The sequence below is a fragment of the Dromaius novaehollandiae genome, chromosome 8, assembly GCF_036370855.1.
Source record: "Dromaius novaehollandiae isolate bDroNov1 chromosome 8, bDroNov1.hap1, whole genome shotgun sequence".
Lineage (NCBI taxonomy): Eukaryota > Metazoa > Chordata > Aves > Casuariiformes > Dromaiidae > Dromaius > Dromaius novaehollandiae.
In genome coordinates this window covers 26,825,532-26,846,590 of record NC_088105.1, presented here as the reverse complement: position 1 = coordinate 26,846,590, position 21,059 = coordinate 26,825,532, and the positions used below count along the sequence as shown (strand labels likewise).

Sequence of the window (21,059 nt, the reverse complement as noted above, 5' to 3'; positions counted from 1 at the left end):
TCTGGAAACCTATACAAATTGTTTAAATACATTTATTCAGTGAAAAACAAAGTAAGGTATCTTTCTGGTTTATGCGTCAAACTTGTATATATCTTCTTCATGATAAGTTATTTCATGTATTTCTTTGCTCTTTAAGTTAGTCCTTTCTGTTTCATGTTTCACATGGGAAAACTAAATGATCAGTATAGGCATGGAAAAAGGATGGTTGGATTTTCTTCCCATTTTCCATGGTTTTGTAAATCTGTTTTGATTTTCATTAAAATAGATAGGAATTGAGGAATTAACTTTTTCCTGGTGTCTGTTCATATGACTATGGCCTGACCAAAGGTGAGAATCATAGGAAAGAGGACATATTTTTAAATACTCAATTACAGGAGAAATGTCTTCAGAATAAATTCACAGTCCTAATTTTGCAGAAAGCAAAAATAGCTATAATGTACCATCAGTGCATAAAATTGTAAGATGGAAATTGTAATTGTTTAAAAATGGGTCTACAGTAATTGAGACTACACTTTAGAGTGTTTCGGATTATAAAGTCCCTTTTAAACTAGATGTCTTCCATGTCTAACATAGTCCACAATTTTGCTGATGAAAAACTTTATTGTCCGAAACATGCAAAGTTTAATCTAAATTACCCTTTACACGTATTAAACAATTGTTATTACCATCTTAGTGTGTAAAATCCTCATTTTATTTTATCCTTTTGTCTCCCAGCCTGACAATTACTTCAATGCAAATTGTTCCTTCTGGAACTACTCAGAGAGGACTATGATGGGATATTGGTCAACTCAAGGCTGCAAACTGGTTGACACAAATAGAACTCATACAACCTGTGCTTGCAGTCACCTAACCAACTTTGCAATTCTTATGGCTCATCGGGAAATTGTGGTAGGTAATGATGTTTCTAGCCATAAGCAGGGAACAAACTTTTTAAGATTTAACTTTAAATTTTTAGAAGGATCCAAAACTTCTGATGTTTCTTCAGTATTTACACTATTTCCAAAATAACATGAAAGATGGACAAAGAAGGACAAGAGATTTCTTCAAGTCATATTTTAAAGTTACTGACCAGCCTTACAACCATTTTACAGACTTCTCTGCCATACAGATGGAGCCTATCTGTAGGTGCACCTGTGCAGGCTGTTCTCTGGAAGCATAAGTGCCAGCTCTCCTTATGATAGGAAGGTCAAAGAGCTACCTTACTGGGTTTTTGAATGCCTGTTTGTACTCCGAAATTTTGTTGTCTACTTAAAGCACTTACCACATGTCAATGGGCCCAGAGTATGCAGAATTTGCAAGGTTATGAAGCTTTTCATAAACCCATTGTATTCTGAAAAGTCGCTAAAAAAAAACAACTAAGATGACAAGAGTGAGTCTGCTGCAACTGAATGAAGGATCCGTCTTGGAACTGGAGTTTTAAATGTAAAATATGCTGCGTTTTGTCCTAATTGCTGTGTCCATTGTTAATTTTAGCCGTCTTTTCTGATGTGGAGTTGCAGGTCTGTAGGAAAGAACATGTACTGTTAGAAGAAGGCCCAATGAAAGCTCTACACTTCACTTGCATCAGAGTCTAGTGGTACTTTCAGAATGTTATGTCCCTCTACTTGTTCTTGTCCAACAAGTTTACAGTCAGTAATAGGAAAAGTCAAAATGCTATCTGATTGGCAAAAATAGTCAGCTTTTGCACTTCGACCTGCTGTTCTTCTACTTACCCTAATCTTGCTCTTCTGAGAAGCTGACCTGAGGCTGATAAACTGCAGAGTACATTTTCCCCATCTCATATAATGAGCAAGTAACTTTTCTGGATGATACCTGTGAAAATAGATTTTTGTTTATACTCATAAAGAGTCATATTAATTTTCTCCATTCTTGATTATTTCTAGTACAAAGATGGAGTGCACGAGTTGCTCCTCACTGTCATCACCTGGGTGGGAATTGTCATCTCTCTTGTTTGCCTGGCCATCTGCATCTTCACATTCTGTTTTTTCCGTGGCCTACAAAGTGATCGTAATACTATTCACAAGAACCTTTGTATCAACCTATTCATTGCTGAGTTCATTTTCCTAATAGGCATCGATAAGACAGAGTACAAGGTAAGTCTTCTGTGTGTGTACCCATCTTGTTCTCTGACCTGACTGTTTGAAATAGATTTTGAATTGAAACATGACAAACTGCCAAGTTTTCAATGTTCTGACACAGCAAGGCTGAAATAAAATGAGAAAATATCTCATGTTATTTAGCGCTATGAGAAAATAAGATAGACATGCTCATAAATAGTATTTACATTCATCAAAGATATTACTGTGGCCTTAATTTCCCACTTACAGCAATGTTTCATTTTCAGCTGAAAAACATCAGCTATTAATGAAGCGGGTGGTTTAAACTTCTGAAAGAGGAGCTGAAATTAAATGTTGAAGTACTAGAAAGATACATGTTATATATATGCTCTCTCTGTATAGTCATATATGTCTCAACAGCTATTGACATTCTTTTTATATGTATATGCACACATACATGTGCACACGCATGTACACACAGAGTTTTATTTATATATTTACCCATTTTTCACACTGCACATTCCTGCACTTTTTTGGCAGTATCGTTAAAATTAATTGTGTCATTCAGAAGTGATTGGCTTGAAATATAATAATTTGGTAGAGTTACATCCAGCATTCAGCCAAAGAGGAGAAAATCTATATTGGTTTCTGGTTTGACGTTATAAACTTCTGAAATACAGAATTTGATATTAAAGCAGAAGAAAATTTTGCTGGCTGCTTGATAATTTTACAGAAGCAGTATTATATTATGCATCTAAAACCAACTGTTATGTCTCAGTTTATCTAAACTGTAAGTCCTAACATTATATCAATTTCAAAGTCAAAGGATTACTTGTAAAATTGAATAGTCTACTCTATAAATGAAGGTCAGGGGGAGGCTAGGTTTCAGTATTTTCAGCTGTGCATGCTAGCTGAATATACTTTCTGCAGCTCCTGTCAGTACATTCGTATTTGCAAGTATTCAGTACATATTTTCAGATAATGAAAATGTTCCTGGACTTGTGAAAGATATCTGATAGAAATATATGCTGTTCTATTGTATGCTATTTAATTTGATATGTAATGATGTGAAGATTTTGTGGTTTATATTTTCCTCATTCTGTTTCTTTGCAGATTGCATGTCCGATATTTGCAGGCCTCTTACACTTTTTCTTCCTGGCAGCCTTTGCCTGGATGTGTCTAGAAGGAGTGCAGCTTTATCTTATGTTAGTAGAAGTATTTGAAAGTGAATATTCTAGGAAGAAATACTATTATGTTGCTGGCTACCTCTTCCCTGCTACAGTAGTTGGTGTCTCAGCAGCTATTGACTATAAGAGCTATGGAACAGAGAAAGCGTAAGTAATTGCAAGTGACCTGAGTGTTTTTCAAGTGAATAATTTTTTAAAGCCTGTTAGCTGTCAGAGGGTCCCTGACAGACTAAAATACCATCTGAAAGCTTTATTGGTAAGAGAATGGCGATGCTGTGCACAAATTACAATCAAGTCTTTTGTAATTCTCTAGGTTCAGAGGATTTGTACTCTAGAGAGACCAATTCTAAATTATGGTCTTTCTTTTAACACAAAAGATTGACCTGAAACAAATTGAAAAAGTAAATAACTTTTTGGCCTCAAATGGATATTAAGTAAAAATTCTTCTCAACTTAAAGTATCTGACAGGCTTAACCACCCAGTTTTAAGCTAATGCTTCATTAGATCTCTTTGTTCAGCTGGCCCTCTAGCTAACTCTCATCCTGAATTATGACAGTACAATTTTCTAACCCATATGTTTCACTTTGATAATATTTTATCAGGTGAGTAGAGCAGGATTAAAATTAGCCACTGTCTTTTATTTATAAAAATACAGATATATATAGAAAGTGACATAAGGTAGACAGAGGACGTTTCTGAGGATTGGAGTTGCTGGAGGCATGAATTCGCCTTCCAATACTGTTTACTTTGTCCTGTGATGAAATTAGTTACAGAATAGGAAGATACTGTTGGCTGGCTACAAGAAAGCAGCTTGATTTTGCTGCTGATGAAAGACAAATAAAAGCGATTCAGCAGGGAACAGGGGTGTGCGAAAAATGAATCACTAAGTGAAGTCAGCCCTAATAAGTTTACACATCATTTGGTCCGGTATCATATGTATTCTTTCTCTATTGTTCAACTCCCAGTTGGGGCGTTTTATTTAAACCATATTGTTTTTCTGCAAAACGTGGCATCTGAACATTTTCTGCACTGTGTTCCTCAGGGACAAGCACTTTGCATGTGATATAAAGTTAAAAGCAGATTCTGAAGATTGCGTGGAAAACCTGTGAAAAATAATGTATTTACTGATTTTAGGTTCATTAATCCACGGCAGTAGCTGTGACTGAACCTTTTGACTGAAAGGAGAAAGAGCTTGTTTTGTTTTTATTTCCTCTCATACATTAGCTATTCCCAATGATGTATTTTCAAGATCTCTAGTGTTATTAAACAAGACTAAGCAGAAGACTTGCAGGTCAGGAAAAATTGTCCATGATTAAGTGGTATTCTGTACTGTTTATCATTGTTTACTAAAGAAATGTTAGTTTAAGAAGTATTTTTGCACTTTCCATTTATTGGACTAAGCAGCCAATGCAATTATTCACCTTTCATTCTCTTCTACCGTAGTTGCTGGCTGCATGTAGACAACTATTTTATCTGGAGTTTCATTGGGCCTGTTACCTTTATTATTCTGGTAAGAACTTCGTTTTTTTCCTTTCATTCTAGGTTGTCTTACAGTAAAGTTAAAAAGATTAAATCCTTATTTGCAGGACATTTCATGAAAATGCTTATGTACAATTTGTAGTGTGAGCAATGGTCATAAAAATGTTTAGAAATCTTTAAAGTGTACTGACTAAATGATTAATTGTCAAAGCTGTGGTGGTGCTTCAGCATAGTCATTTTTTTCCTAAAGCTTTGAACTCTGAAGGTCATATCGACATGTGTAGTCATATGAAAAATCAATGAAGTGCTAAACAGAGGTTTTTTAAAGGAGCCACTATTGCACATGTTCCAGAAATTTAGCTCCTACTTATCTAACATACTGGAACTTCTCAAAAGAATGTTCAAATGCATTGGCTAATTAAATAAATTTTAGATTTCAGTGTACTTATACAGTATTTGTACATTTGCATATGCACTTTTTTCTGTGACTACTTCTATATGTATTTTTGCTACTTGCAATATATATTAGACATGTAAGTTCATATGTTTTAGTATAAATAATAGAGTATTGTGCAATCAGTAGAAAGCTTATACACATTCTTCCAATCTGTTGAGTAAATTTGTTGTGTACATACACACCCATATATACACCCACAAGTCTGTGCTGCATTGTCCATTTAAGATTGAATGTTGTATTCATACATCCATTATCCATTCTCCCAGCATTGCTCCAGTCAGCCCAGGGAAAAAATATGTCCCTTTTATTTCAGACTAATAATACTGACACTCTACAACAAAGTAATTTGGAAGGAAACAATGCAAAATGTGTTTTTTGGTTCAACTTAGCTTTCTCTGCTAGTTCAAGATCTTTAAAGCCTGGCTTTGCTTGAGAAATATTCGAGAAGGCTGGTGCTAGGGACACAATCTGGATACACAGAGATCTTTTTCCTAACTTCTGATAGTTTGGAAGGATGCATTTATTTTCATGCTTTTGAAAGCTTAAGTAATTACCCGTACCCTTGCCTTTACACAACAGTACAATTGTGAAAAGCGATAGAAGTTCAGCCCCCTTTCTCCAAATTCAGGAATTGCATTTCGTCATTATTATTTTTTCAGCCTTAAGAATAACTGTCAGGCATAATTTTAAAATTTCTGACTTTTATAGATGTACATGCCAGACTTGCTATTAAAGCACATCTTTTGTAGCTTATAATTTACATTACTTCCCCATGTAAAAATAAACTGACACTGGAAATTTCTATGAAAGAAGTATGTGACCAGTCTTTCATAGGTAATTTATTCCCTCCTGGTATCTTCAGATACAGAAATAAGCTTATCCATGTGTTTGTTTAAAATAAGTTTATCAGTGTCAGTTTTACTCTGTGTTTATATGAAGAACTGTTTTTAACCCTTAAGTAGTAACTTGAGAAAAGATAGTTGTGCCGTGTAGCAATTGTGTCAGTTTATAGGCATGTTTTCAAAGAAATAGGTTTAGGTGCCAAAGCTTATGTGTGTATCTACTGAATTAGAAGGATTATATATAGTCTTTGTAAGATACATGTCTAGACTATCAGAGTTATACAGAGTTTATTCTAAATATATTTACAATTAAGTCTAAGAGTAAAGGGATCTTTTTTAATTAAACCTACAGTTATAATCAATAGGTATGCTTGGTATTTTCAATATGATAGGTGATATTTTTCAGCACTTGAAGCTGTTTCGTTCAGTTGTTGTAATCATTACTAGAGAATTGTTCCAAGTTTGAGGTCACCATAGTTACGTTACTCACGTCAAGTCTGCTTGTGTGGTGATAATTTTGCTTTTTGTGTCTAGCTTTTTATTTTATTGTTACTGTGAGTATTTCGCTAAGTCACCTCTGTTTCTCTCTCTTGCTTTAAAATAACATTTAATACAGGAAGCTTTGGGCATTGCTGATGGCTTTTTCACTTCCTCACAACCAGGTCAGAGTGAGAATAGAGGTGAAGGACATTTAATCATATTGACCATGTACAGACATAGTTCACTGTTATTTACTGGCCATGACATTATTATCCTCCAGCAAATCATTTAGGCTGAGACGCAAAAGGCCTTTGGGAGCAGTATTCCCAACTTCAAAAATATGAAACAGCAGGTAGCAATCACAGCACAGTTCCTGGGAGTAATTCTTCTCTAGCAATTGCTTTGCCCTCTAATCGTCCCAACTGAGAAGGCAAGGGAGAGAGTGCAGGAAGGAGTGTGAGAAGTGTAATGGCTGAAAAATAATATGTTGTGTGCAGTGTAACGAGAGAAGAGCCATGTTTGTAGTGTAGTATCCTTTGCCGTCAGTACCATGTAAGAATTTCACCTCAGTAAACCTTTTAACATGTTAATCAAATCATTTTTCTGCTTCTCATTTAAACAGTACTGTTAAAATATATACAAACTCTTTTTTGACAATATTGCTTACTACTTTAATTTACAAGATTTTCTCTGAGTTTATAGCTGTTTGCACTCATGTCTGTATACAGTTTTGCACAAGAGGAGGGTGGGAGGTGAGGAGGGGAAAGCATGAAGGAAGACTCTCTTCCGAGGAACCTTCAACTCCACTATTTCCATAGCCTGTCATGCCTTTGGGCACCAGGGTTATTATATCTATGAGAAAAGAGCATGTAAGTAATGAGCGGTGGGAAACCATTAGTATGCCTGAAATGGTTTAATGAAAGCTTGGATCATGACACGTCAGGAGCTGTTCTTATCATTTGGACAGCTCCATCTGCATCTTTAATAATTAATTCAGTTCAGTAAGAGTTCAGCTTGCGCACTCATTTAGAAGCCTTCTTCAGAGAGCACCTCTCTCGCTGCCAGTCCCAGAGAGAAATAGGCTTCTGCATGGCTAAGAGCAAAGATCTGGAGATACAAGAGCAGTTTTAGAGCTGCATTTGCCAGGTAACAAAAGCTCCGGGGAGTTCAAAAAGGGTCAGAACATGTGCAGTTCAGCTAGGTTACTTCAGAGTGGTGTTTCTGTTCTTCTGTCTTATCATATCCATGTCAGCACTGCAGGCTGTGTGCAATGAATTTTAAGCTGCTAAGCTCAGGAAGACGTGATTCAATTGAGCAGGTTGATGGCTATAAAACAAACAGGGCACTCCTGTAATCTGTGGTCAGAAAAGCCTGAATACTTTGACTTCTGTGTAGATCCATGTTCATTCATATCCAAGAAATGGGGGAAGCTGGTCTGCATTTTGTTCAGCCAAATGCGCTGGACTTGGTGCCTCACAGATGGAGCCAATTTGTTGGGCTAGCAAAGGTCGTTTAAACAAAAATTCCTGCGATGTTCTGTTTCATCGACATAGGAAAGATAGTTTCCTTTTTCACCCAGACTGATGTGTTACTTCACCAAAGTCAGTGGATGTATACCTACAGATGCACACATATCTAGCTTTACATATAAAAATGGACTATAAGCTTATGCATATAAATAACATAAAAGTATCTCTTTATAGTAGACACCTGATAAATGGTATTTATCTACTGCTTGCAGGGGAAGATTTGTCATAATTATTGCAAAATCTAGCTTTAACTAGCCACTGATCCATTTTACCTGGGATTAATTCCAGTCTGTCAGTCTTCTGTGCAGGTTATTACATCTGCTTTTTTTTAAAGTTAATTTGACTTGAAGACATTCCCTCCACCGAAATTATATTGGCTTCAGCTGCCAGAGGGACAAAATTCCATCCTATACCATGTTTCATGGCCAGTACCTGCTGCCTTTCCAGACCAGAAATGGCATTGTGTGTGTTGGGTATGAAATAAGCATCAGCTTCCAGCATGGTGAACTCGATTACTGCCATAAAAATTCTTCAAATTTTATATTTTAAAGTAGTGACATTTTAATTCTTTTAACATGAACTTAATTGTCTTTCTTTCCTCAGTTCTATCCAATTATACTTGTCATTTGAAGAGATACATAGGAACTGATATTTTTAAAAGTGCTATAATTTTTTTTTTACTTTTACATTTATTTCTAAAATTAGAGCATAGATTAAACTAGTTCTCTATGTAATCCAGTATCCTGCCTTTCATAGTGGTTAATATATTTTAGAAATTAGAGCAAGAAACTTGTATAGACATTTATGAAATACTATCATCCAAGTTTTTTGCTTATTCTTATCAGCTCATGTTTTAAAGCGCTTGCACATTACAGCTCCAGCTGCTGTAGCTACGTGTTCTGTCACTCTCAGCATCACAGCAGAATGGTCAAATCCTGATCTGGTGCCCCGCTGACTCCTAAGTTACTATTTTTAGACTTCTGAAGAGGGCTGGCTTGAGTTTCAGAAGGGCAGTATGAATAAGGTTTTACTGACTTTACCAAGATTCGGACTCCAGGACTGTTTGCAATGTATACACCGCAGCCATCACGTGTGTTTACAGGGTGTATTTGTACATTTAGCACTGAAGTAGCCAGTGATGATCAGATGCAGATTTTGGTTCATCTGGGATAGATGCAGCCCTGTGGTCAGGATGAGGACTAGCCTGTCACTAGTCCGTTATCTTATATGATGGGATGAGAAAATCATACAGCCACCGAGAAGGGAGAAGTACGTTCTGTGCAGTTGTGCCCGTCTAACAGGGCGCTTCCAGAGGCCAGCATACAGCAAGTAAGAGTGGGGAAGCTGTAGGCAAGCTTCCAGCACCATATCTGAGCGCTAAGAGCCAGGCATAGTGATGGGGAAGGAGAGAAACGAGATTCGCGTTTGAAATTAGATTATAATAATTGCCATTTCTTACAAAAAAAAATACAAAAATTTTTGGACAGCAAGCTCTCCTTTGAGAGCTATATTTTCAGAGTAGCAGGAAATCAAAACTCAAAAGTTGTAGTTTATCCTGGGCTCTTTTGAAAACAAGACTGCTAAAATTCAGCATGGCTCTTTGAGTCACGCTATTAGTTGCATTGCTTATGCCATTGGGCCTTCTTTGGGCTTGTGAAAAGCTCTGGGCCTTGTGATACTCCTGGGGAAGCAGAAAGCACTGTGTTTGGTTAGACTAGCTCATTGTCAGAGGCCCATTTATTTCCTCCCAGGTTCCTTCTGGAAGCCCATCTTGCCATTCACGTGGGCCTTTATGTTACTTTGGTGTCATTGATTCTTGTGCATTTGTGCTGAACAAAGAAAGGTGTCCTACTCGGGAGGTCCATCAGCGTTAGCAAATACCTGAAAATTCATTTCCTTAGATTAGTAACAGTTCAGTCATCACAGAATCACAAAATAATTCAGGCTGGAAGAGATTTCAGGAGATCTCTAGTCCAACCTCTTGCTCAGACCAGGTTGCTTAGGGCTTTATCCAGCTGAGTCTTGGAAACCTGTAAGGATGGAGACTGTGCAGCCGCTCTGGGCAACCTCTTTCACTGTTTGGCAATCCTTGTGATGAAAAAGTTTTCCATTTAGAGAGTTAATACAGATGAATGCAAAAATACTGAGGATGTTTCCTTGCCGTACAGACTTCTCCCCACACATATTTCTCATCAAGAATATAATTTAGGCATTTCTTCTAAAAGTAATTACTCTCCAGCAAGTTCCCTTCCCTCACTGCTTAGTGTCTTGTGTAATAAAATGGCAGGATGCCCAAAAGTCTTTAACTCATGAGTTCCTCCAAAACAATCAATTTCTAGAGGAAGAGCAGTGAGGGAGCCAAAAGTGAATGCATCTACAGAAAGGTTTGGTTACAGTTTTTGTAAGCAGGCAGAATAGGCTTTTGATAATGACACAGTGTTTAGCAGCGATGCTGTTTGTTTGAACAAGTGGCAAACAATGCTCTTTCACTGCTGAAACTGAAAACTATGCAATATTTCACAGTGATGGAGAAACAACCATCATATGCTCTGTTGTCATAGTTACTTTCCCTTCAAAGTACAATAATTTGCCTTTTCTTTTTAATCTTTTCTTTTCCTAAAAGGTCTTTTTCAGCTACCATGATACAGCATTATTATTTCAGTGGCCTGCTTTGGTGTTCTGTTTCCTAAATTAGAATTAGTGTCTATTCAGAATCTGTTAGGTACAGTTATTCCTTAATCCAACAAGGACATACATGCAGAGAGAGCAGAGTATCTACATAAAACCTGCTTAATATGCTGGAGCTTGGCTCAGGCTCTAGGGCAGGGCCACGTCTCCTTGTGTGTCACTGAAGGAACCTCAATATATAAATACGAGCTTTTGTTTTTTATGTATCAAGGCAGCACTTCAACTGTATGGAGAAATCAGAGGATAAAACCCTCTCCTTTTGTAAGGCAGTCCTTTATGGGCTAAGCCATGCCTGTAAGTTTTCGATCCAAGAATGATGTTGCTGGTACAATACAGGATACTCCAGGGTAGTTACTTAGGCAAGGACTAACTTCCAGCTGTGCCGTCAATAGTATTCTGATCTGGATTGTGCACTCCCAGTTATATAGGTTGCAGCCAAAGTTGATTTACATGTTGAGGTTGGCACGGGGCATGTCTATTAGCTCTTAACCTGTTTGTTTCCACAAAAAGTAAATCAAAGCAACATTTTTCAGGTGAGCTGGAGTTGTTCAGACTATGTCAGCTGTCACAATGCACAGGAAACATTTATAAGCATAGAAGAACAAAATCTTTGCATGAAAAGGCATAGAACTGGGAGCCAGATCACATGCAGAACCCAAGTCCTGTTCTGATGCGAAGGACAGAGAGAAGCAACTTGTTTTCTCTCCTACATACCTTACACAGTACAGTGGAAACCTTGATAAGAGGAACAAAAGGATCACAAGGGTATAATGAAGTGTTTCTCAACTGCTTAGTCATTACCCTTAAGGATCATAAAAGCTAATCAGCAGGGTCACAAGATATGACACATCTGTCACATTTTGCAGCAATGGAAATTTTTGCTTATCTATGCCATGCCTGTATTTACGCTTAAAGGTGAAGTATTTTCTGTCAGTTCTTGAAACACACACAGAGGAAAATTATAAAAGCTTATTTTTATTTATATCATACACACCTTTTACATTAATCACGAGGTACAATTGTAAAAATATTTCACTGGTGAGCTCAAAAAGCTGACCAACTCTGATGTGGTGTTAAGGACTGCATTATGGTACATAATATCCATCCCGATTTTGAGACAGCAGCAGCAGCGATAAGTTAGTGATAAGCCCTTAGCTGTAGGAATAATTTCTCTAGTATATGTCTTTATTAACAGTCTGTGATCAGAGCTTTTAAAGCACTCCTCTTTTCTAAGCTGTCTAACCTTATCTTTATTAGGTTTTGAGTGATATTTCTGACCGTTGTGGCACAGCTGCGGGAACACCTCCAGTATGAAGTAGTGTCCCCAGTGTTACAGAAGGTCCAAGGACTTTGATGTTGTCTTGAACCAAAGGCTTTCCAAAATAAGAAACAGGCTTGATCATTCTTCAGTAATTAATTTCAGATACATAGGGAGGATTATAAGAATGGGATTATAATCCATATCTATCTAATATGTATATTATAAGGATATTCTCCCATCATATTCTCCCAGCTTCTGTTAGTTGTCAGTTTAGGGTTTTCTTGTGGACCACTCTACCAGTGGCTAAGGTTGGATCTCTTCTCCATGAATGGACACAGCTCTCATAGCTCTTAGCGTTTTCAACCGTATAATTATATTTGAGTTGTTTGCATGATATAGGACAGCACACACTAATTATTCCAATGAACTGTACACATCTTTTCAAGCCATATTGTGCAGGCATCTTTACATTTGGCTTACCTATGTTCTTCACATGCTTTGAAATGAATGGGAGAAAGGCACCTAAAACCATTGCTATCTGTGATTCTGCTTCACAATATGAAAACTGATAAAAAAAAAAACTGGTAAAAAATTACCTTTCAGTATCTTCCCCTGGGTTATCTATATGAATGACACAACAAGAATAAGGTGACATAGTCCTTTCCTTCAAATGGCATGCAGTCTCACTTCAGTAAAATCCAGACTACAAAAGGAATGGAGGCAGTAGGAGGGCACACCCAGAGCATATATGTATGCCACTGTTAAGTTCGATGCATTTGCTACATCTTTGTGTTTCTTTTCTTTCCCTTTTCTTTTTCTATGGTTACATTTAAGCTGTTTTCAAGATTTTTTAGATGTTTCAGGACAGAATTTGTACGGACTGAGGGGAATAAAAAAAAGAAAGGGAGGAAACCAGCAAAGGAGAAAAACGTTCCAGAAGCATGGGATGATACAAAGGCAGCTAACTGGTACTGTTAAGGGTAACTGTAGCCCTCGGAGAAAGCCAGTGAGATGGGAAACAGGACCAGAACGGATAGGCAGAGGTGAATGAGGGGTGAGAGCAACTGAGAGCAACATGCAGAAGGCAGAGCCAGACTGATGGTGGCAAGTATTGGACACAAGCAAAATATGGCTGCTTCAGGATGATGCAGTCAGTTGGGGGAAATTAAGTAAAACAAGGATTTTTAACATTTTTGCCCCTCATCTGTATTTGCAATCACCACCTACAAGCTGACTGATACAAGTTAACCAGTTTCACTACAGATTAGAAAATAAACTGTGGGGTTTTTGTTTAGTCTGTAACATCATCATTATTCAACCTGTTAGTTGAAGTAGTTTAATTTCATTCTTATCTGTTTTGACAGCTGAATCTTATCTTCTTGGTGATCACATTGTGCAAAATGGTGAAGCACTCAAACACTTTGAAACCAGACTCTAGCAGGTTGGAAAACATTAAGTAAGTGCTTTGTGTTCAAGTATGAGAACTATGATTATTTTCTGATTGCTGAACTGATTGAAAGCTACTCTCCATTAGGAACACACGCCTTTGTCTCCCAGCAACTGCAGATGTCAATTAGAAGCAAACAGAACCAATCCTGCTTTCGTCACATTGTTGCCACAATGTCACAAACATTGGTCAAAATTAGATAATTTCAGCCTGGAACTAGTGCCAAGAAACTGTTTCACGGAAATGCCACAGCACTGTAGTAATTTCATTTGCATTTAAAATGCAGTTCAAAAATGATGTTCCTGTTTGCATGGCTGAGATGATCATATTAAGTTTGTTTTGTTAAATGACTTTTTGATTTAGGGATTCTGAGCAGTTTCTACTCATAATCCTGTTCTCCCAAGAGAATTGACTCTATTATTATTGTTAACGTGAAGATTATCTGCTGTTTTCATGTTAATTTAACAAATGTTTACTTTGTCTTGGTGCTGTACTGCAGTATCCCTTTTGCAGAATACTACAAGTGTTATATACTTAAAAAGACTTTGACAGCTCTTGCTTCTTTAGATAGTCTTTTAGTGTATTGTATTTAGCTTTATGTTGTACTGGAGGTTTTTGTTATCAACACTGAAGGGATGGTGCAACTTTAGATCTCTACGGGTTGGATGTGAAAGGGTCTTACAGATATGCTTTGAATGCCGAAATGGCAAAGGGAGACTTCCAGTGAGGCTAGCATTGTGAACTAGATGTTATAGATAGGGCAGTATCAGCTTCATTGCATGTTGCATGATGAGAGAGAGAGAGCTAATCTTTAGCATCTCTCTCTTTTCTTCCTTTTCCTCTTTCTGTCTTCTCATCCACACCAGTAATTACCGTGTTTGTGATGGCTACTATAATACGGACTTACCTGGGTAAGATAGAACCCTACATTAACAAACTTCTAGCATGATTTTTAACTTTACAAACTCGGTCAATATTGTGGATTGCCCTTAATTTTAATTAACTAGTTTTGAGATATCTGATTTGCTAAAGTATTTTTAAATATTAAATGCCTTTATAATTTTAAATTGCTTGCCTCTGCATTTTGAATTTCCTAATTTTGACTAATTTTTATAAACAATTAAAAATGCTCTTATTAATTTCTGTTTCAATTCTGTCTAATAATTTTGTTTCTCTTTTCTGCTTATAATGCTTTCTAGCTATGAAGATAATAAGCCATTTATCAAGTAAGATCATTAGTTAGATGTGGAATTCACTGACTAAATTCCCTTTCCCTTTCATCCTGTGCCGTTCTTACAATTCTTTTTCCTTAAACTATTCATGATGGAATCTCTTTTAGACTTTATTCTGTAGAGCAATATCCATATTTTTGTCACATTTCAGCAGGGTTTCTTCATGCGGAAGTTAGGTCATCTAGCTTCAGTTTAGCTGAGTTTATCGGAGCATTAAAGATTTGGGCTCTAGGCTTTTAATGTGCTGTTTAACCTTTGTGCATTTGTGTTACATTATTTGGTGTCATATGGCAACACCACTGTTTAAAATCTATGGTGTGATTAGTGGTTAAGCCAGATTTATCAATCTCTTTTACAAAAGCAGATAAAGCAATGGAGTAGCTGGGGCTTGTGCTATACTTCTGCATTTCAAAATAGTTTTGACATCCTGTGCAGTTCTTGAGAAAGAAAAAGGTCATATCTACTCTTGCTGTTTTCACTGGAGACTAAAAGTACCAAATGGAATTGTTCTTTCTTTAATAGATAAAAGGTTAAAGCCAAGGAATTTTTACATTTGAATGTGAACCTAGTAAAAGTCAACTGCAGGAACTGAAATGTTAATATTGGATTTGGTGACATGCATTTTTGTAAGTAATGTTACTAAAATTAATTTTCTTTTACAGATCCTGGGTCCTGGGTGCATTTGCTCTCCTGTGTCTTCTTGGCCTAACATGGTCATTTGGCCTGCTGTTTATCAATGAGGGGACTGTTGTGATGACATATCTCTTCACAGTATTTAATGCTTTCCAAGGAATGTTTATTTTCATCTTTCATTGTGCCCTACAAAAGAAAGTAAGTTACTAAAAACATATACACATGCTCCCTAACCCCTCAAAATAGCCACATACATTTCTTAGAAAATAGAAAACAAAATGCCATTTTCAAGAAAAGGAGTATTTTAAAGTAGTTTGAGGAGGAGACTAGAACTCTAAAACGATTTTTGCTGTGTGCTTGTGGAAGTCATTTAACTGCTCTGTGGTCTAGGCAGGTTCAAATTGGATATAGCATTTCCTATCTGGGCTTGACATTTGCTTAAAAGTTTTGCAGCTTGGGGAAGAAACTTACCATAGTAAATGTACTGCTTAACACCGGTAATGCAGTATATATGATTCTGGATTTACAGCCAAAAGTCCTTTACGCGCTCACAAAACAAATCCCGCCTGCACTGCAGTGCTGCAAACAAAGCATCATTTACAACATCACTGCATCTCAGCGTAGAAACTCTCTCTTTTCAGATCACGGTAGATGGCCTCTCTTGAGATCCTATTAAGCTGCCACATCACCTAAGGGTGATAGGCAGGGATTGTGATATGAGTGCTTGTTCATTACAAAATTAAGAGAAATCTAAAAATTAATTTCATTATGATCTTCAACACACCTTAGAAAAACGAAGTCATTAGTGCTAAGTAGGTGCCTATGGGGAGAGTTCTCCCAAGATACCAGTGTTTCTGCTTTTTTCAAGTTTGCTTCCCCCAGCAATCCCACAGCTACCTTCTCTTACTCAGGGAAACTGGGAGCCCCTGGAAGGAGGAAATTCAGCCTTGCCCACAGTGCTGGTTAGGGGGACGCGCTCTGCTCCCCTTTGCCTGGTGGGAGCAACAGGGTCCAGAAGGAGCAGATCTGCTGCAGAGAAGGGAAGTTTTGTAGGGAAAAGAGGGAAAAACAGAGGAGGAAGTGAAAGTCATAGCAGGAGGGAATTTCTTAAACCTGTCTCTTTCACAGACTGAGAATGGAGGCTCCTTCCACGAATACCTTAGAGGTGTTTTAGTGGGGGATGAAAGAAACAAAGCTCATAGTCTACATTAGAAGGCATGGCAAATGAAAGCAAACAAGAATTGAGAGGAGAGAGGACGGGTAAATGTCAAAAAACTCCACAGAAAAACTTAAGAAAAAAATGGAAAAAATCCCCAATTTGGAAATATCCAATTCGCAATATTTATTTTCTAGATATTTTTACCAGTGTTAGGCTGGAGACCTAGCAATTATTAATTCCCATTATAATTAGCTCACCAGAGACATAATTAACTGATATTTATAACGTGGTTTGAGACCACTGTTTAAAGGGTTGCTATGTTAGTGCAAAATCACATTCTTGCATGATCTGAACTGTACCAGCTCTAACAGTATCAGTGTCTATAAATTTAGTGTAGACAATGGCATTCATACATATTTTAGGAAAAGATCTGGAAGATAGAATTTTATCAAGCTGAACATGGCGCTACTTTCATTTTTAGAGAACAAAAGCACACTTAGAGAGGAGATTGAGCATAAGAAAAGAAGAGGGGGAAGAAAACGCAAACATTCTCAAAATGCAAATAATTTCTAGATTAGGGTTTTGTGGCCCTTTTTACCACTGGTATTGGGCTTGAAAACCAAAAGCAGGGTTTGTTTTATTTCCTTTTACAATTGTGCATTGTTTTCACGTATTAACTGAAGTCAGCAAAAAGCAATATTAAAATACCAGTCAAGTGTGAAAAGCATAACCTACAGCAATAAGATTTATACCTGAAAGAATGTTAAAGCTGCCATTTAAGATTTCTGAGTTTCAATGCCTTTCACTAGATATCATCCTATCCTCGGTCTGCATAGCTAATGTAGTCTTTTTATTCTGTTATTACTAGTTGGTCACTAAATTGAACAAAGAAATAGATTTGTGAAAGTGAAAACTATTATGTTTCCAGTTCTGACAAGATGATAGTGCTGTTGCTTCCATCAGTTTCCAACAAGCTATAATTTAGAAATAATGACAGTGGAATGCGCAGTACTGACAAATAATGTACATTCACAGCAATATAGGCATTAGGCAAAACCAGCCCTGGAGGGCGGTATTTGTGTAAAAATACAGTTTTGATTGCTATTGTCTCTATTATATAGTGTTTCAGAGCATTTAATATCCATTAATGTTCTGGAATGTGTTTTCTTAGATGTTATACCATCTAGTGATGATATACATGGATTTATATTCTTCAGAATACAAAGTTAAGAATTATAATTCTGTATGTGTGCGTTTCTGTTTTTATTTTTTATGTGTATTTTATGTTGGTATAGATTAAAAATGCGTACTTAAAATACATACAATATGCCTTCATAAAATGATAAATTACTATCTCTAGATTGAAATTAGGGCACTAACTATTCAAATTTTCATCTACATTGTATTCTGTAAAAACATCGTCCAGTTTATTCTGTGATTTAAATTCTTGCAATATTGAAACCATCACAGAACATGAAAACCCACTCTATTTTGTTTTTTCCCCTTTCCCCTTGTTTAACACATAACTTTCTTTTTTCCCCTGTATTCATAGGCCAGGCAAAATTTGCAGTTAGCATAATTCTCATTTTTTCACAGAAATTGAAGCACCTAAAAGATGTATGAATTTAGACTTATGCATCTTGCAAATTTTATCCATTGTTTCTTTTCACTGATCTGTCATGCTGCCAGGTTGTGTATGCACTCTTACGTTATTTGAAAATAGTAGTCAGTGTAGCAGTCATCAAATTTGAGGGAATTAAATGTTCTGTAAACTAATCCTGATGACTTTTATGACAGGTGTTGACACATGTAGTTAATGAAGCTAAAGCTCCTGGTAGTTTGCTGGAAACAGAAACTGAATAAATGTAGGCCAAATCCTAAAATCATTGCTTAGTTTTGTTTTGTTGCTCTTTTATTGAACAGAAATCTCATACATACAAGTGTGTTCAAATTTGTAAATTCAGCAAGCATAGACAATAACGAGGTTTTTATTTTTTGGTCCAGAAGTGAAAGATATGTCATTGCCCAGATATTACAGTTCAGATTTTGGCTCTGCAACACTGACAGTGCCTCCACCAGTGTAGCTGGTGCTCTACGTAAGGGTGGGCAATTTTATTTGGGAGTTTTGTGCAAACGTTTGAGCTGCACAGAGAAGCTTTATATGAAAATGTGTTTATAGCTTAGAGAGTCCATTCATTGGCACACTTTTTTGGAAGTTGATAACTTAAATGGACAGTACCAAGAAGTGCAAGTGCTAACAACGTCAACCTTTCTCGAATGCAAGGATGGGAAGATAGGCCTTCTGTGATTGCTGCACCAAAAGCTAATACAAAAAGGGCTATTTTCAAATAATATTCAATTCAGGTAAATTTAACTATACCAATATGAAGACACAGTAAAAATAATCTCCTACATAACTCAGTGACAATTATTCAGGCACATCTAAATGATGTATGTATAAATGTGTGTATCCTTTGGAAATAATTTGTTCAAAAATCCTGGATAGCCCATGATAACAGTGCCACTAACTAGGGAGAATTATCCGATTCTGTTAATAGCCAGCATTTCAGTAGGCAAAAATGACTTATTTGCTTGAAAAATATTTGAATTGTTTGAATTCAAAGTTCATTTCTTTTTGTCAATGAAGATATTTGATACTATTTTTTGTATTAAGTGTTTCTGTTTCTTTTCCACAGGTGCGTAAGGAATATGGCAAATGCTTCCGACATTCCTACTGCTGTGGTGGGCTACCAACGGAGAGTCCCCACAGTTCAGTGAAGGCATCAACAACAAGAACTAGTGCTCGCTATTCCTCTGGCACTCAGGTAACAAAGATTTTGACAGCATCTTTTAATTAACTTTATTTATAAAAAGCCTACTGAGATGTGTTCCAATCAGATGCACTAATTGTCTTCTCATTATAATCATCTACATGGCAAATACATACTTCTGCATACTAGAGTTGATATCTTTTTAAACATTTCCTTTTAGTTTTTTCTCATGCAAACACCTTATTTTTCTTGTAATTAGGGGCTGGTTTATTAGAAGGGTTTATACCATCATGTTTCATATAGATGAAATTTAATAAATTAGACTTGTAATAACAAGAGAGAGAATTCCACTGTAATGCTAGAAGAATGGCTTACTTTAGGTCAAAACAAATATGAATATTCGACATAATAGCACATAAGCAGAAAAAAAATCTTTTTGTAACTTATTCTGCTTTTGTCTCATTGGTTTATATTAACAGAGTCGTATAAGGAGGATGTGGAATGACACTGTGAGAAAACAATCTGAATCTTCTTTTATCTCAGGTGACATCAACAGCACTTCAACACTTAATCAAGGTCAGTCACTGGGAACATTTCAGTTTTAGAAGACTTAGATTTTATACATATTTTATACCATTTAACACAGAAGAATTGAAAAGAATGTGTTAAAAAAATTCTGGAACAAATGATCTCTAAAAGCAGAGTTTTAAAGTCACTCACCAGCACATTTTAAAACCTTGCTCCCTCAACTGGGCCCCTGCTATGGAAGTCAAATTTCTCCATTCGTGGAAATGTATTTAAATAAGCTTCATCAATAATTTAACTTTAAGCAAGATCATAATTTTAAATGTTTCCTAACCTTTATAGGTTAAATCTGAAACAGAAATATGAGTGCAGTACCGTTTTAATGCATATTTGAGTATGATTCCTAAGTGCAGAAATTTTCCCAGTGAAATCTAATTGATATCATTTCTATGCAAAAGATGTCTGTAAAGCATTTGTCTTTTTATGACAAAGAGCATCGTATCTGTCACATGGGATAGAATTCAGATTTTCAGGCCCAGCAAAGCCAAAACCAAATTTCGTAGCTCAGACACACTTCTGAAATCCCTAACCTCATTCTCATGTCCAGTTAGAAGACAAGGCTATTAACTGAGACAGAATGTCCCTTTATTTCTTCCTTTCCCTCTATTTTTTTAAGGCGGTTTGAGCTAGTAATAGAGGGAAGACTGCTGTGTGTGAGCCAAGTGCACACCCACGTCCCTGAGAGAAGAAAACATAGACTTGATCTCATTCCAGGCAGTTCCTGCTCAACTGAAAATGTTTCCAGCAGCAAAATCTACACTGTCAGGGCTGCTGTAAAACCCTCATGAACCATAAGTGGCAAATTTTCTTTCCTTGTTTCAAAGTTCAGTAGTAGGGATGTGTATTTGACTCACATTTATTATGGGAGTATAAAATGTAGTATTTTGCAAAAGAAAAAAATTCAAAAAGCAAGCTTCTGCTTTTGCTATTTTGCATATAAAAAGTGAATGAGACCTGTATGTCTCACTGCTCTCCCACCTCAATCTTTTATGATCCTCCAGCAAAATCACAATCAACTAATTTCTCCTAAGCAAAACATGTATTTTTTTCATGTTCAGACAAGAAGTACCTTTCCTTCCAGTGCTTTACTAAAGTCCCCTGAATAAGCTGTAGATAACAATGTGGGATTGCACTCCGGTTTGATGTCTGTGGGACAGAGCTTCTTCCTGCTTCAGAGCTCCAATCCCAAGTCATTGGAGATGTTCTGCCATGACTAGAAAAATTAGTAGCATTATTATTCAATTATGATATT

General features: G+C 36.6%; 1 protein-coding gene across 11 annotated transcripts in view; it reads left to right on the top strand.

The window, feature by feature from the left end:
• The window catches only part of ADGRL2 (adhesion G protein-coupled receptor L2), a 386,461-nt gene that overhangs the window by 358,469 nt on the left and 6,933 nt on the right, over positions 1–21,059 (top strand). For 8 of the 11 annotated variants that reach the window (XM_026116423.2, XM_064516012.1, XM_064516014.1 and 5 more), the window contains 8 exons: positions 715–888; positions 1,884–2,093; positions 3,171–3,391; positions 4,688–4,754; positions 13,345–13,436; positions 15,322–15,490; positions 19,148–19,276; positions 19,702–19,798. In XM_026116423.2, coding sequence (XP_025972208.1) covers positions 715–888; positions 1,884–2,093; positions 3,171–3,391; positions 4,688–4,754; positions 13,345–13,436; positions 15,322–15,490; positions 19,148–19,276; positions 19,702–19,798 — 1,159 coding nt within the window. The remainder of the gene's footprint in view (positions 1–714; positions 889–1,883; positions 2,094–3,170; positions 3,392–4,687; positions 4,755–13,344; positions 13,437–15,321; positions 15,491–19,147; positions 19,277–19,701; positions 19,799–21,059) is intronic. The other 3 variants (XM_064516013.1, XM_064516016.1, XM_064516021.1) reach the window with 1 other exon arrangement.